Raw genomic sequence first — 15,292 nt, forward strand, 5'->3', positions numbered from 1 at the left:
CTCCTCATCTTATATGTGCCTTAACAAAGCTTCTAGGAGGATCTGCTCCATGATCTTCCCAGGCACAGGGCAGCCTGTAATTTACCTGGTAATCATGGTCATCCTTTCTACCTTTCTTAAAAATGGAAGTAATGTTTCCTTTTTTGCAGTCACCAGGGACTTCGCCAGACAGCCATGATTTTTCAAATATTATGCTCTCCTGAGCACCTGTTTCTCTCCCTTAGGATTCTGGACCTTTCCTTGTGTTGTTCCTCCTGAGTTCTTGGAGTGGTTCCCAGCTTCTCCTTCACAACCCTGCCTTGTCTACCAGGTCCAACAAGTGACTGTGTGCTGCCTCGCTTGGGCTGCGTGCCCTGGTGCCCTGCGTCCACCGAAAGCTGAGCATCACCACCAGGAGCATCTGCTGGGAGGTAAGAGGACTCAGACTGCAAATCCATTTGGTCTTTTTCTTTAAATCTTCCCCTCAGCATAAAGGGAAAAAGGGAACAAAGGCTCTGCAAGAGTCAAAAGAGCATAGTAACAAGAGCCTGGCATCAATTCTGGAGTTAGAAAGGCTGTAACATGTAGTTGGTGGGATGAGGGATGATTGCACAGGAAGGTTTTGTGCAATGAATAAATCTCTTCACCTGAGTAGAGACAGAGATCCCTGTCAGCTCTGTATGACAGCACTGTACAGGTATGTGCACAGCGAGAGCATTGGCTTCCTTACCATTAACCAGTCGAGGACCGTTCCAGTGCCAAGGCAGTGATAAGTAACAGGGGCAGTGATAAACTAAACCCCACAGAGGCATCAACTGCATGCTCCGGGGTTATCAGAGAAGATGCTTGCAGCATCGGAAGGCATGGACTCAGATGCAGTAACCATCCAAATAGTTTAGTGCAGGTTCTGATATCCCTCATATACATTCCCAGTTTCTCTCTTGTAGCTTTTCCGCCCCCCTCCATCCCCCTTTACATGTCAACACAACATTCCACACAGTCACCCCTGGTCTGCTCCTTAACCATGCTTGCAGGCACTTATCCAATCAGAGTCATGAGTTGTCATCTTTGAGAGGTCTTGGAGGACGGGAGAGGTGCCTGAAGACTGGAGGATAGACGATGTCACTCCACTCTTCAAAAAAGGCAAGAAGGAAGATCCAGGCAATTATAGGCCAGTCAGCCTCACCTCTGTCCCTGGAAAGGTGATGGAACAGCTTGTGCTGGATGCCATCTCCAAGCAACTGGAAGAAAAGGAGGTTATCAGGAGTAGTCAGCATGGGTTCACCACGGGGAGGTCGTGCTTGACCAATCTGGTAGCCTTCTATGATGTTGTCTCTGCCTGGGTGGATATGGGGAGAGAAGTGGATGTAGTCTACCTTGATTTCAGCAAGGCATTTGATACTGTCTCCCACGACATCCTTGTAACAAAGCTGAGGAAGTGTGGGATAGATGAGTGGACAGTGAGGTGGGTTGAAAACTGGCTGACTGGCAGAGCACAGAGGGTCATTGTTGGCGGTGCAGAGTCTGGTTGGAAGCCTGTAACTAGTGGTGTTCCTCAGGGGTCTGTGCTGGGTCCGGTCTTGTTCAACATCTTCATCAATGACCTTGATGAGGGGATAATGGCCACCCTCAGCAAGTTTGCTGATGATACAAAGTTGGGAGGATTGGCTGACACGCCTGAAGGCTGTGCTGCCATTCAGCGAGACCTGGACAGGCTGGAGAGCTGGGCAGAAAAAAACAGATGAGGTTTAACAGAAACAAGTGTAGAGTCTTGCATCTGGGGAGGAATAATTGCATGCACCAGTACAGGCTGGGGGATGAGCTGCTGGAGAGGAGCTCTGCGGAGAGGGACCTGGGTGTCCTGGTGGATGACAGTTTGGCCATGAGCCAGCACTGTGCCCTTGTGGCCAAAAAGGCCAATGGCATCCTGGGGTGCATTAAAAAGAGCGTGGCCAGCAGGTCAAAAGAGGTGATCCTCCCCCTCTACTCTGCCCTGGTAAGACCTCATCTGGAGTACTGCGTCCAGTTCTGGGCTCCCCAGTACAAAAAAGACAGGGATCTCTTGGAAAGAGTCCAGCGGAGGGCCACGAAGATGGTGAAGGGCCTGGAGCATCTCCCCTATGAAGAAAGGCTGAGTGAACTGGGTCTGTTCAGCCTTGAGAAAAGGAGACTGAGAGGGGACCTGATCCAGGTCTATAAATATCTAAGGTGTGGGGGGCAGAATGGCGAGGCCGGACTCTTTTCAGTGGTGAGTGGAGACAGGACAAGGGGAAACGGCCGGAAACTGCAGCATAGGAAGTTCCGCACAAATGTGTGCAAGAACTTCTTTACAGTGAGGTGACGGAGCACTGGAACAGGCTGCCCAGGGAGGTGGTGGAGTCTCCTTCTCTGGAGATGTTCAAGACCTGCCTGGATGCCGACCTGTGTGACCTGCTGTAGGGAACCTGCATTGGCAGGGGGGTTGGACTCGATGATCTCTGGAGGTCCCTTCCAACCCCTACAATTCTGTGATTCTGTGATTTAGTGGAGAGCTGTTAGGGTTGCATGTTTAGGTTTCAGTCAGGCTTGATCGCTAAGGTTTTCTTCCAACCTGAGCATTTCTACAATTCAACGATTCATGAAGTTATCAGCCTGATCAGAAATTTTTTATATTGAGCATGTTTCTGTCCCTGTGCAATCCCACTCTACCTCATGTCTGTGCGCTGCAAGGAAGGAGAGCCAGTGACAGGTGAGACCGGTTTGGTGAACACACATTGTGCTCCCTGTCCATGGTTGGTTGTGTAGCCAAGTCTGTGGTGTGTTTTTTGTCTGTCCAGACCTGCCTGTTACTGAGGTGCCTAAGCTTGGGTTCCAGCAGCCAGGTGAGTAGAACCCCCTAACCCTGTGGAGAGGCCTCTTCAATGAAAAAGTGGTGTCCTCTTCTAACGTGCCTTTAACTGAAGTCTGTTTACCTCTTCCACAGCCATGGAGTCCCAGGAGAAGAGAGCAGAGGGTTTGGAAAAGGCAAATCTTGCTAAACAACAGCTGGCAGAAATATTTCAGAGCGAAGGACTGGATGAAGAATACTGGCTTCCCGTGTTGTTGAAGGTATTAGGTGTGAAATCAAAAGAAGCCTTGAAACATCTGCAATATGAAGACTATCTGAAGCTGGAGAGTGCAGTACGGTACCCCTGGGAGAAAACGGCACTCCGAAAGCTTCTCCAAATTACAGACAACAAAGCAACTCTTGAGGAGCTGCAGAAGCAGCGCCTGGAGATGATGAAGCAGAGGCAAAAAGAAGCCAAGTTAGCCCTGCAGGAGCTGAAAGAAACACATCACAACCAGAGCAAGGGGATGATAGCACAGAAAGAAGAGGCAGTATGGCAAGCCATGGATATTCCCAGGGAGTACTGGCCACCACCAGAGAAGGCCTTGGCAGATGTGCTTGCAAGCATCCAGAAGCAACTGGAGCAGCAGGAGATGTCCTTGGACAGGAGTGAGAATGTCTCTGATGAGGAGGTCCTGAGACGGGCGTCAGGAGGGCTGGCTCTGCAGGGCATTTACCAAACCAACAGCCTGGCAGATGTGCTGGCAAAACGAGAGCAGCTCATCAGAGTCCCAGCTAGTTTCAGGCTTGCTGGTCCGGAGCAAGGGTCACTGCTTGAGAGGAAGGAGTTCTCCTCCTCTGCAGCAGAAGCCAATTTCACCAAGTCCATGGAGCAGCTGGGCTTCAGCCTAAGCGTTTCTGCCAAAGCTGGGTTCTGGGGGTTCAGTGTGGAAGGAAGTGAAGATTACAGCAGCTCCTCATGCAAGGAAAGCACTCACCACTCACATTCAGAGCAGACGTACATTTGTACCACCAAGTATCACTATGTCCCTCTAGCCTCCTGCTACTTTCAAAAGGACCAGCTTCACCTCTCAGATGGGGCCCTGAGGGAGCTGCAACACATCGAGGAGCTTCTGAGCATCACTCAGGAGGCAGACAGGCTCAACATGCTGAAGAGCAAGTGTGCCAGCTTCTTCAGCAGGTTTGGGTCCCACGTCAACCAGGGACCCCTCCACTTTGGGGGCATATTCTGGTGGAAAGCATCTTCCGAAGGATTCAGGACAGAGCAAAGGGAAGAGATGAAGCAACAAGCATCTGAAGCACTGGACTGCTTTGTCAGGGCGAGCTTCAGCAGCTTTGCTGGTAGTGTGGGAATGAATGTGGAAGTTTCAAAGTCCAGCTCACAGGCATCACTTGGGAGAAGCGATAGAGGCAGCAGCCACACAGCGATTCAGCTCTCTGTGACCAACACCGGGGGTCCAACAGAGACAGATTCCCTTGCCCAGTGGAAGTGTGGGCTTGTGGCCAATAACACAACCTGGTTTGTTATCGACAGGGGCTTTCAGCTGATCCCAGTGTGGGACATAATCCTGTCCAACCATAGCAGTGATTTTAAATCCTGCTATCAAGTGAGCAGCAGCCTCAGGGCTGCATATGAAGCACTCACGAATCACAGTGTTGGCACAGTGTTTGGAGAGGAACTGGCCAGTGCTGTGGAAGAGGCCAGAGCTTTCCTGGAGCACGTGAAGACCTGGGAGGTTACCGGGGATGAAAGGAAACTGCTCACACTGATTGATTTCAAACAGACTCTGAATGAAAAAGCAAAAAATCCCAGTGTCTGGATCAACGTCTGCCTGTCAGATAAAGCACTGCAGGAGTTCCTGGTGAATACCGTTCTGTTTTGCCAAAAATCACCTCCAGAACACATCACCTATATCAAATCTCTGCTGCAGTGCCTGCTGGATCCTCACATCTATTCTGTTAAGGACTTCCCCAGGGCTTCCTTCATTATGCAGTGGATTTTCAACACTGAGCACACGTTTCCCAAAACTCCCAATATTTCTGAGATTCAGGATCTCATCAAGACGCTGCTGCAAATGAAGGAGCACATTCAGGAAGTCACCTACTCACCAGCCACCTCTGGATCTGCCATTCATGAAGCAAAGATCAAAGCCACCCTGACTATAAGCCTGGCTGTTTATTCTTTGCTCCAGTATCTGCGAGAAAGGGCAGAGAAAGACATAGAACTATTAGTGCTCTTAGTTACCACCACGATAGGATACCAAGTAGAAAGCAGCACTTTTCAGTACCTCCTTGGTTGTCCAGAAATTAACTTCATGGCCAAGGAAATGCAAACAGCATATGATGAGTATCAGAGCCTGAAGGAGCAGGATGTTTACAGAGCTGAGGCCTTCCTGCTCTTCACAGGCCTCACCATAACATCCGAAAGCAGTGAGGTGTCCCCTGAGCAGAAGAGTGACCGCTTAGTGTTCATGGAAGATAAGATGGAGAGCTCATGGTGTGCACAGATAGAAGATCTCCTCAAGAGACAGAATGGGATTAAGGACTGGGAGGGGCTGGAAAGAGACTTGCAGGCCTACATCAGTGGGCAATTGGAGGACACCTCTGTCGATCTGAAGAAACACAGCATAATCAAAGACATGGAAGAGACTTTTCCAGGAGTCCTGCCTCCCATTCCATCCAAACCCCACTCAGATGACAGCACATCCAAAACTAATCAAGCCGGTGCAAACCCAGAGTTCCTCAACTTGCTGAAGCGCCTTGGGCTAGAAAGTTACTATCCAAGAAAAATGGGCTCGGAAGATTTCCATGTCATACACAAGACGTCTGTACATGACAGCCAGCCCAGCAAGGAGAGTGAACTACCTTTATACTTCCTGCAAAAGCTATTGTGTGTGGACTACAGCGTGAGGTACCTGACTTGCAAGGATGAGAGTAAGCCAGAAGTCAATCCTGCACCAAAAGCCACAGAGGAAGAGCCCTCTGATTCCTTTGATGACTTTTTCAGTAATTTGGATGCAGGAGCTCCTGCATCTGCGACCAGGGAGAGCCACGTGCACCCTATGGACCTCCAGATGGCCATTTTTCATTGCGCCAATGATTTCATGAGGCAGTACATTGCATCAAAGCTTGCCTTCTGCCAGTTTGCACTCCCCCTCCTGGTACCCAACCCATGCACTTCACAGATCGAGTTCCCTCTCTGGTCCCTCAGCCAAATCAAAAAGAGCTGGAAAGGAGCAGCAAAATCGGGAGAGCAGACTAAAAGTAGCAGCTACAAAAACAAACTCATTTATCAGGCTGAGACACCCATCGTGTCCTTCATACGCATCGGCAGCTCTCCTTTCTCGTCCAAGTCTCAGCTCCTGAACGCTCTGCTGAGCAAACAAAAACATGACACGTTTTTCCACCGGCACTGCAAAGGCAGCACCAAGGACTGTTTGCTGATGAAAGGTGTGGTGGAGATCTCCTGGTATTGTCCCCGTGGTAGCGATGACGACAGTTTTGACAGCTGTGTTGCTTTCTGTAACCTGCACGGAGATGCCAGGGATCATGAGGCACAGCTGAGCTTCTTGCAGGAGATGTCTGCTGTGAACGTGGTTCTCATTTCTGAGTCAGATCAGAGTGATAAGAAAGGCAGAAAAATTTTACAAGACCTGTGGCAGTCTCAGAGGCCTTTGGTTTGTCTTTTCACTGAGAAAGAGAACATTGCAGCTGGCCGGTCTGGCCAAAACGTAAGAATAGGTATCAAGAACAGGAACGAAGCAGAATTATTGGGCGAGCTGACAAAAACAATCCGAGATCTCCTGGAGGGCTCGAGCACACTCTGCAGCCTCGAAATGTGTCTGGGCACAGCTCGCCAGCACAGCTTCTTAGTTGATGAAGATGCAGAAGCATGTGTGATAGCCAAAGAAAAGGCAAAGGAGCTGGTAAAGCTGCTGAAGGGAGAGAAGTTGTTTGAGATCAAATCAAAGCTACTGCCTCTTCAAGGAGAACTGTGGTACAAGTGGTGTGAAAAGGACAAAGAACTCACTCGCTTGCAGGAGAAGAGGAACAAGAGCATAGAACATCATCGGAGCGAAATTGAAAGTGACAAGTCTGCAATAAGAAGAAAGCAACTGGACAAGGCCTTTCCTCTCAATCATCTGATGAAATCAGTCCTTGGTTTTCTCCATTCACAGCCCGTCAACACCAAGAAATACTTCCTGCAGTGGATGAAGGTCTTCATGGATGACCTGTCCTCCGATCGCCTTGATGATCTGAAGAGAGAGTATCATCAGTTATGGTCTCAAATCCTGGCAATAAAGAAAAGCAATGAAGAAAACAACTCCAAAACTCAAATGATGAAAAAGTTAGATTCCCTTTCCAATGAAATCAATGATTCGTCCATTGGTCTTGAGCATATTTTGAGAGAGGTAGGACAGATTTATGAGGCACTTGAATCAACAAACTCCAAAGATGAATGTTTACAAAAACTACCTGAAATTGCAGCTGATCTGATGGTTTCAGGGTACCCCATTGAGCTGATGGATGGTGATGCTTCGTACGTACCCTTACAATGGGTTGCAGCAATCTTTGACAGGTTAATTGAGAAGTTAGGTGACATGCGAGTCTTTGTCCTCTCCGTGCTTGGCATCCAGAGCACAGGGAAGTCAACCCTACTGAATGCCATGTTCGGTCTCCAGTTCAGTGTCAGTGCTGGCAGATGCACCCGGGGAGCTTTTATGCAGCTCATTAAAGTGGACGAGGAGCTGCAGCGGGATGTGAACTTTGATTACATGCTGGTTGTGGACACAGAGGGACTTCGTGCCATAGAGATGGCCAATAAGCACTCACTGAATCATGACAACGAGCTGGCCACCTTTGTCATTGGCATTGGCAACATGACTCTGATCAACATCTTTGGAGAGAACCCTTCAGAAATGCAAGACATCCTTCAGATCGCAGTGCAGGCTTTTCTGAGGATGAAGCAAGTCAAGCTTTCCCCAGGCTGCCTGTTTGTACATCAAAACGTGGGTGAAATAACGGCAAAGGAACAGAACATGGAAGGACAAAGGCGTCTGCAGGAGAAGCTGGATGAAATGACAGTGACAGCAGCCCAGCAGGAATTCTGTGACATCACCTGCTTCAGTGATGTCATCCGCTTTGACGTGAACACCCACATTCATTACTTTGCTCACCTGTGGGAGGGTAACCCGCCAATGGCACCACCCAACCCCACCTACAGCCAGAACGTCCAGGAATTAAAGAGCAAAATTCTCCTAGCTGCCAGGAAGGAATCTCCAGGCAGTGTTCTGAGGCTCTCCAGCTTGAAAGTTCGTATTAGTGACCTGTGGAACGCCTTGCGGAATGAAAACTTCATTTTCAGCTTCAAGAACTCGGTGGAGATTGCTGCATACAAGAAACTGGAAACCTCCTTTAGTCAGTGGACCTGGAAACTGAGAAGGCACATCTTAGACTTGAAAATGCAGCTGGACAATAAGATTCGGAATGGAAACCTGGAGAAAATCACCACAAAAGAACTTGAAAAACAGGTGCAAGAAACAAGTGATGCCGTCACCAAAGACATGGAGAAGTTCTTCAGTGAGGACAAAGACTGTGAGATACTGATTCAGTGGAAAGCTAGTATGGAACTGAAGCTGAAAGATCTAAAAGCATCCCTTCTTGATGAAACCAGGAGGAAGTGTGAGAAACTGCTAGAACTAAAGAAGAACCAGAGTAGACTGGATGAGAGGAAATCTGAATATGAAAATGAGCTCCTGAAAAAGAGCAGGGAGCTGGCTCTCTCTGTTAAAGGCAAGGGATTAAGTGAACAAGACCTGAGAAGTAACTTTGATTCCCTCTGGCTATCCTGGTTTACTGAAGTGTCTTCTAATGCTCCCCCTCTGGAAGAGGTGAACGTTGATGTGGAAATAGAAACTGTCCTTCTAGAACACTTTAAGGAGCCTAAAATAGATGAACGAATTGAGAAGTTTTCCAAACAGACCACCTTTTCACTTGATGAGAAGAAACACGTATCCAAGAAAAAGATTTGGGATAAAATTCGGTCTCATTTTCGTGAGTCTGATTTGAGCACCTTACAGCTCATTACAGATCGCATCATAAGGCGTGTGAAGGAAAACATTGACCAGAAGGAAAAGGACAAAATGGATTACAGTCGCACTTTCATTCATGAAATACTAAAGGAAGTGCAAGAAGGTACGGATACTGTCCCTAGCACTGAAAAATATACATTTACCAAAGATTACAGCATAGATCTTTCGGTGTATCTGTGCAAAACAGCAGCAGCCAGGTTTAAAGACATGCACGCAGCCTTTAGGAAAGCAAATGACCCAGTCATCTACTTGAAGAGCAAGAGAGAAGATTTCTTTACATGTTTCCAGATTTCTTGCCAAGGAGCCACTTCTATCACAACATTTGCTGATTTCCTGTGCAGCAAGATTGCCCCAGGTCTTCGCCTGGCCATCTATGACAAGACAGCTCTTGTCATAGCTGAACGCATGAGGAGCGAAATACCAGATTTCAGTGGCAGTAGAGCCAATCTGGAAGTTTGCATACTGAAGTACCTGGCACAAGAAGAGAAGTTTGAAAAATTCAAGCAGTACCTTACTTCCCCAGTAGACTTTTTGGAGCGTTACATTCAGACACGTGTGAAGGCATACTGTTTAGATGAGAACAGTCGGCTGGTGATGTTTTTAGATACAACTCTTGCCCAGTACTATGAAACCATTCTGAAAGCTGTCGTTGCATCAACCACATTTGTTAAGGACAGAAGAGACAGCAATAAGAGAATCTCTCTTTGGCTGGATGAATTCTGCAGAGAACTTGGAGGGGTCCTAAGATTGCCCAGGAGTGACCTGGTTGGCATTGAACACCTGGAGATAACAGACATAGAGTTCCTGAATAACGCCATGACGGAGGCACTTTCTCCCCTGAGGGATCTTCTCAAGGAAGTGTTTGCTCGTGCTGATTTGAGCTCATTTGAAAAGCAGCCTCATAAAATACTGCTGGAACAGTTTCCAGGGTGCAAGGAGCAGTGTCCATTTTGTAATGCAGTTTGCACAAACACTATACCAAACCATGATGGAGACCACCAGCTTGTCTTCCATCGTCCACAAGTTTTGGCCAGATGCAAATGGCATAAAACAGACAACTTGGTCATTGATACTTGTTCTAGCCTTGTTGCCAGCGACAAGATGTTGGTGATCAGTGAAGACTTCCAGATCCCATACAAGAACTACCGAGATGCAGGACATCCTTTTTCCACTTGGAACATTCTTCCTGATACATCCATGCAAAAATACTGGAAATGGTTTGTGTGTCATTTCAGGGTACAGCTAGAAGTATTCTGCAAAGGTAAATTTCAAGGTAGAGGAGAAATCCCTGATTCATGGCGCGCAATTACAAAGCAGGAAGCACTTGACGAACTGAGGTAGACTAAGTTGACATGAAGGAAAATCTGCAACTGCTTTGCATTTTGGAGGAAGATGACATGAGGCTATCCACAAAATATTGTAACAATTATGGCCTTCCACGGTTTCATAAGAACTGCATCTAACTGCTTGTAAAGCTGGACAGAACGAGGTGTGCTACTCCTGCCACTCCTCAGAAATGCCCCTGCTTCATGATAAAGTCAAACTCCTCTTCTTGCCATAGATACTTGCATCAGCTTTGTCTCAGAGCAAGAAAAGAACACATTTCTGCAGCAACCATTCCTACAGACAAGGTTGAGACCAAGGCAGCATTGGAAAGTACCAAATTATCTGCAGCTATGTGAAAATAAATGACTCTGGCAAAAGAACAGATTCCCTGCGGGAAATCCATGTCACACTTAAAGAAAGGACAGTGATGTCTGAGAGCAGGTAAACATTTGTGGGGAGCTGAAAACCCCTTCTTGCTAAACTTAGTGCTCAGCTCAGTTATAGTGATTTAATTGCACGTTCATTAGGTATCCTTCCTATGCTAAGATGTGCTCACACTCCCATGAGCTCCTGCTCAGATCCCCTGGCACACTTCCCTTCATCTTGCAGCCAATCTAACTACATTTAGCATGTGCTTGGATTCTGGGCAAAAGTCCCCCGTATAACCAACGTAGAGAATTAGTTATCTCTGCAGCTTCCTCAGTAGGCATCAGCAGTGTGTGATGTCAGCATCTGTGTTGTGAAGGCAGGTGGGAACTGGTTGCTGGTCTGGAGAACATCTCACCAGCTCTGCCTGTACCAGCACAGCAGACAGTGGGGTTTGCTGCACAGTTCCTGCAGTACAGTTGATTCTCCTGGAGATCTGATGATTCGTTATAATTTGTAGTCTTTGCTAATAAACTGGTAGAGTTGGACTGGAATGGTCTCAGCGTGCTTTCTTCTGTTTAAGGCACAATTATTGTAGAATCCTCACATGATTAGAGTAGGAAGGCACCTTAAAGCCCACCCAGCCCCAATCCTTGCTATGGGCTGAAACACCTCCCATCAGGTCAGGCTGCCCAAAGCCCCATCCAGCCTGGTCTTGAGCACCTTCAGGGATGAGGCACTCATAGCTTCTGTGAAAAGCCTGTGCCAGGGCCTCAGCACCTTCTGACTAAAGAATTCCTTGGTAATTTCTAAATCTAAATCCCCCCTCACTGTTTAAAACCATTCTATGTTACAGTCCCTGACAAATTGTCCTTTCCAGCTTTCCTATAGGCAACCTTAGGTACTGGAAGGCCACAAAGAAGTCTCCCTGGAGCATTCTCTTTTTTGAACCAAACAAGGTCAACTTTCAACCCATCTTCATAGGACAGGTGTTCCAGCCTTCTGAGCAACCTTGTGGCCCTCATCAGCGAGGAACTGTGGGACTCCACCCAGACAGCATTCCCCTTTTTTGTAGTCAGACTGTGCCCACTGCCACAAAATCTACATGCACAGTCCTCCTACCCTGAAACCCTCATTCATTTATTTATTGGAACTGTGAGGCACAGAGTCTCTACCTGGACTTCTGCAAGGCCTTTGGCATGGTCCTACACCATATCCTTATATCTAAATTGGAGAGATACGGTGGACTTTTTAGCACATAAGAAACTGGTCAGAAGTGGATGCACGTCCAGGTGGAGGCCTGTGATGAGCAATGAGAGGTTGGTCTTGGAACCAGTACTTGATACGTGATGGGATGGAGTGCACCCTCAACAGGTTTGCTGATGACACCAAGCTGAGCGGTGCAGATACTGCAGAAGGAAGGGATGCCATCCACAGGAACCTTAATAAACTCAAAAGTTGGGCCTTTGTGAACCTGATGAGTTTCTGCAAAGCAAAGTGCACTTGGGTCAAGGGAATCCCAGATGTGTATACAGACTGAGTGAAGAACTCCTTTAGAGCAGCCCTGCTGAGAAGGACTGAGCAGGACACGGGGCAATGGCCACAAGTTATATCAGAGGAGGTTCAGGTTGGACATAAGGAAGAACTTCTTCTCTCAGAGAGTAGTCAGGCACTGGAATGGCTGCCCAGGGAGGTGGTGGAGTCACCGTCCCTGGCAGTGTTCAAGAGGCGTCTGGACGACGTGCTGCACGATATGGTTTAGTGCTAGTGGTGGCAATGGTGATGAGGAGATGGTTGGACTGGATGATCTTATAGGTCGTTTCCAACCTTGTGATTCTTGTGATTCTTGTGATTCTTAGGGGTCCTGGTTGATCTAAAACTGAACACAAGCCAGCAGTGTGCACTTGCAGCCCTAAAGGCCAATGTTATCCTGGGCCCCATCAGAAGATGGGCTGCTAGCAGGGTGAGGGATTGTCCCTTTCTGCTTTACCCTTGTGAGGCCCATACGGAATATTTCATCCAGGTGTGGAGCCTCTCCATGGAGGAGAAGAAGGGAGGATCACCTCCATCACCCTTCTGTCCACGCTCTGTGCAATGCACCTCTGGGTACCACTGGCCTTCTTGGCCACTAGGGCACACTGCTGGCTCACGGTTAACCTTTGGTCAACTACTAGTCAACTGCTGGTCAACCACTTCAACCAGCATCCCCAGGTCCTTTCCTGCAGAGCTCCTCTCCAGCAGCTCAGCCTTTAACCTCTACTGATGCATGCAGTTATTCCTCCCCTGCTGTAGACTCCACACTTGCCTGTGTTGAGTACCATCAGCCTCCTCACAACACAACTCTCAGCCTGTCCAGATCTCGCACGGCCATCCCACCCAAGTCAGCCTTGGGTCGAGACTGCTCTGTCTCATTTCCCTTGGAAAACAGGGGAAAAAAATGGGAAAATAAATAGGGAAATAGGGCAGAAAAAGGGATAGCCCTACACATGCTGCCCAGGAGGTGGCATATCACTCAGGCACGACCATTCAGCAGTTTCACAGACCCAGCCATGTTTATTGAGGCCCACAGCTGTGCTCCATGCCCTACTCATTCTGCCAACCCCAGGTGATATACAATACTCAACTAAAGGAGGTCCCATGACATGGGTTGCTGCACCCCGGGCTTGCAGCAAGATCTGGTGGATGGGGGCAGTCCTCACTGCATTATTGTCACCAGGCTCCCCTGCCCTGCAGGATGCAGGAGTACCCACTGGTGTTACCCAGCAGCCACCTTCTCCTTACACATCCCTACATCACCAGCTGTGTTTGGGATATTTTGGGGACACTGTGGCCTCAGAACTCCCTCCAGCACTGCTGCCACATCATGTGCTTAATTCCATCACATGGCGTCACCTCCCTGCCCGCAGCTTTCACTCTGGCGATGGAGGTGATCTTGGTCCAGCTGTGGGGACATCACCATGGCCCTGTGGATGCTGCTCCCCCCCAACGATGCACAGCAGCTCCTCCAGCTCCTGCTGCAGACGCAGGCCCAACAGCTCCTGCAGCAGCTCCCAGCGTCGGCTGCACGGTGCCACCCCCATGCGTTGCAGTGTCCCCTCCGTCAAGCGCAGCAGGGCTCGCCCAGTGACTGCATGCTCAGCTGCCAGAGGTGCCAGGTCCCCGTGTCGTGCACTCAGCCACGCACATACCTCTGGCACCGTCCATTCTGCTGGGGGCACCTGTGTTAGGAGGAGAGGGGTGAGCTGTGGGTGTCCGTTTGCTACCCAGCCCCATGGGAGTGATAGGGTCAGGGTGGCTCCCCGTGCCGCAATCACCTATCCTGAAACATGGCCCTTCTGCCATCCCCGTGCCAGTGGCTGCATTCATATCCCCCAGCAACCCACTGTGGGGGCTGCAGCTCTGCTCACCTTGTTGGGCAAACATCCTTCCTGCAGCATCTTGGCTCCATCCTGTACCCGGGGCTCCATGGGGGGATCCAGTCAGGCATAGGGGCTCCCTGCAAACAGCGCTGAGATAACTGCAGTGAACACCGACTCCTTCACCCAGTGCAGACCACCCGATTCGTGTCCCCCCTTGGGCCAAAGCTGGGATGAAGTCCTGGTGCTCGGTGTGAGGGTGCAGATCCCGGAGCACCCAGGAAATGAGATCAGCCCCAGCTCCCCACCCCTTCCACAAACCTGGGGATAATGAGGGGCACCAGCATGCCCCAGTGCTCCCAGCCCAGTCTGGATCCCTCCTCCATCCCCCTCCCCACCACACTCCCCTTCACACCTCTCCCCCGGGTGAGCACAGACCCACAGCACTGAAACCAGGAAAGCAAAAGGAACCTTTGCCCGGGCACTCCCTCTGCAGGCACACCACAGGGCTGCCAGGGGCACGGCTGCTCTGTCATCCCCCCTTCCTCTTTGCCCAGCTGCATCCTCCCCATGCAGCTCAGGGATTGTTGAGACCCCAACCAGCCCCAAGCGCAGGATTTCCTAGGGTCAGAGGAGCACAGAGCACGGCACCAACCTTACTAGTGAGCAGGTGAGGGAGCACTGCAAAGGCTCCTCCATCTCCCCATCAGCTGTAGAAAAGGCCCATCTCTGCCTGCATCATGAGGAAAAGCCCTCAGGTACCCGCAGAGATCAGCGTGGACGCACACAGCAGCCTCACCCCAACACTAGGGAGAGGCAGCGGGCACCAGACCAGGATGAGCCATAGGGATGAGTCACGTCCCAAAGGCTGCAGCCCTGCCCCACCGAGCTTGTAGGAACCAGTCGCTGCCTGCAACAGCCCCCAGGGCTTGTGCTGGGATGGTCGTGCTCGTTCTCCCCCCCTGCAAAGCAGGACTGCACAGAGTTTTGCAATTTGCAGCTGCTGGAAGAAAAATGCCACATGCAGCCAGGTGGGTGCAGAGCTTCTAGCACTTACACGATGCCACAGCCATGGGAACGCACTCCTACACGCATGGGAACACCAGGGATTGCAGAGCTGGCACACCACGATCAGCAGGGAAGCACGGAATGGCCAGCAAAACCGAAGAGCTTCTCCCCACGTTCTCACTTCCAACCCCAGCCACGCTGCTCTGCAGCGCTCCCTTCAGTGCAGAGCAGCAGCACTGCACGAGATTTACAGCCAGCAACCAACAGTCACCACCCACCTGTTATCTCAGGCTGTGCCAGGCCACAGGGGACTTGCAGGATTGGTTTCATTCATACGT

At 49.7% G+C, this 15,292-nt stretch overlaps 2 protein-coding genes across 13 annotated transcripts in view; one reads left to right on the top strand and one right to left on the bottom strand.

The window, feature by feature from the left end:
• The window catches only part of LOC122192225 (interferon-induced very large GTPase 1-like), a 17,145-nt gene extending 6,007 nt beyond the window's left edge, over window positions 1-11,138 (top strand). For 3 of the 7 annotated variants that reach the window (XM_042892735.1, XM_042892738.1, XM_042892739.1), the window contains exons 3-5: window positions 225-410; window positions 2,796-2,840; window positions 2,942-11,138. In XM_042892735.1, the coding sequence (XP_042748669.1) occupies window positions 2,944-10,239 (7,296 nt within the window). In that variant the 5' untranslated portion in view covers window positions 225-410; window positions 2,796-2,840; window positions 2,942-2,943 and the 3' untranslated portion in view covers window positions 10,240-11,138. Of the gene's footprint in view, window positions 1-224; window positions 411-2,692; window positions 2,708-2,795; window positions 2,841-2,941 lie in introns of those variants that run through there. The other 4 variants (XM_042892733.1, XM_042892734.1, XM_042892736.1 and 1 more) reach the window with 2 other exon arrangements.
• Window positions 11,139-13,169: 2,031 nt separating this feature from the next.
• LOC122192227 (sterile alpha motif domain-containing protein 12-like) lies at window positions 13,170-15,129 on the bottom strand. 6 transcript variants are annotated; one of them, XM_042892744.1, is made up of 3 exons: window positions 15,004-15,129; window positions 13,998-14,086; window positions 13,170-13,808 (listed from the first exon to the last, which is right to left on the bottom strand). In XM_042892744.1, exons 2-3 carry the CDS (start codon window positions 14,055-14,057, stop codon window positions 13,500-13,502), a joined length of 369 nt encoding a protein of 122 aa, XP_042748678.1. In that variant the 5' UTR covers window positions 14,058-14,086; window positions 15,004-15,129; the 3' UTR covers window positions 13,170-13,499. The 6 variants fall into 6 exon arrangements, with proteins under 6 accessions (XP_042748678.1, XP_042748682.1, XP_042748677.1 ...); XM_042892748.1 differs by having other exon boundaries at window positions 13,998-14,098; XM_042892743.1 differs by having other exon boundaries at window positions 14,602-15,129.
• Between the last annotated feature and the right edge of the window lie 163 nt (window positions 15,130-15,292).

Source organism: Lagopus leucura, unplaced genomic scaffold, assembly GCF_019238085.1.
Source record: "Lagopus leucura isolate 7727_CA_CO unplaced genomic scaffold, USGS_WTPT01 109-24_obj-0_obj, whole genome shotgun sequence".
Lineage (NCBI taxonomy): Eukaryota > Metazoa > Chordata > Aves > Galliformes > Phasianidae > Lagopus > Lagopus leucura.

Excerpts from the sequence above, each read along its gene's own strand:
- LOC122192227 (XM_042892744.1), bottom strand. The coding sequence starts at position 14,057 with ATGGAGCCCCGGGTACAGGATGGAGCCAAGATGCTGCAGGAAGGATGT. Across the intron at positions 13,809-13,997 it reads AAGGATGTTTGCCCAACAAG|GTGCCCCCAGCAGAATGGAC; the intron begins GTGAGCAGAGCT and ends CTCCTAACACAG.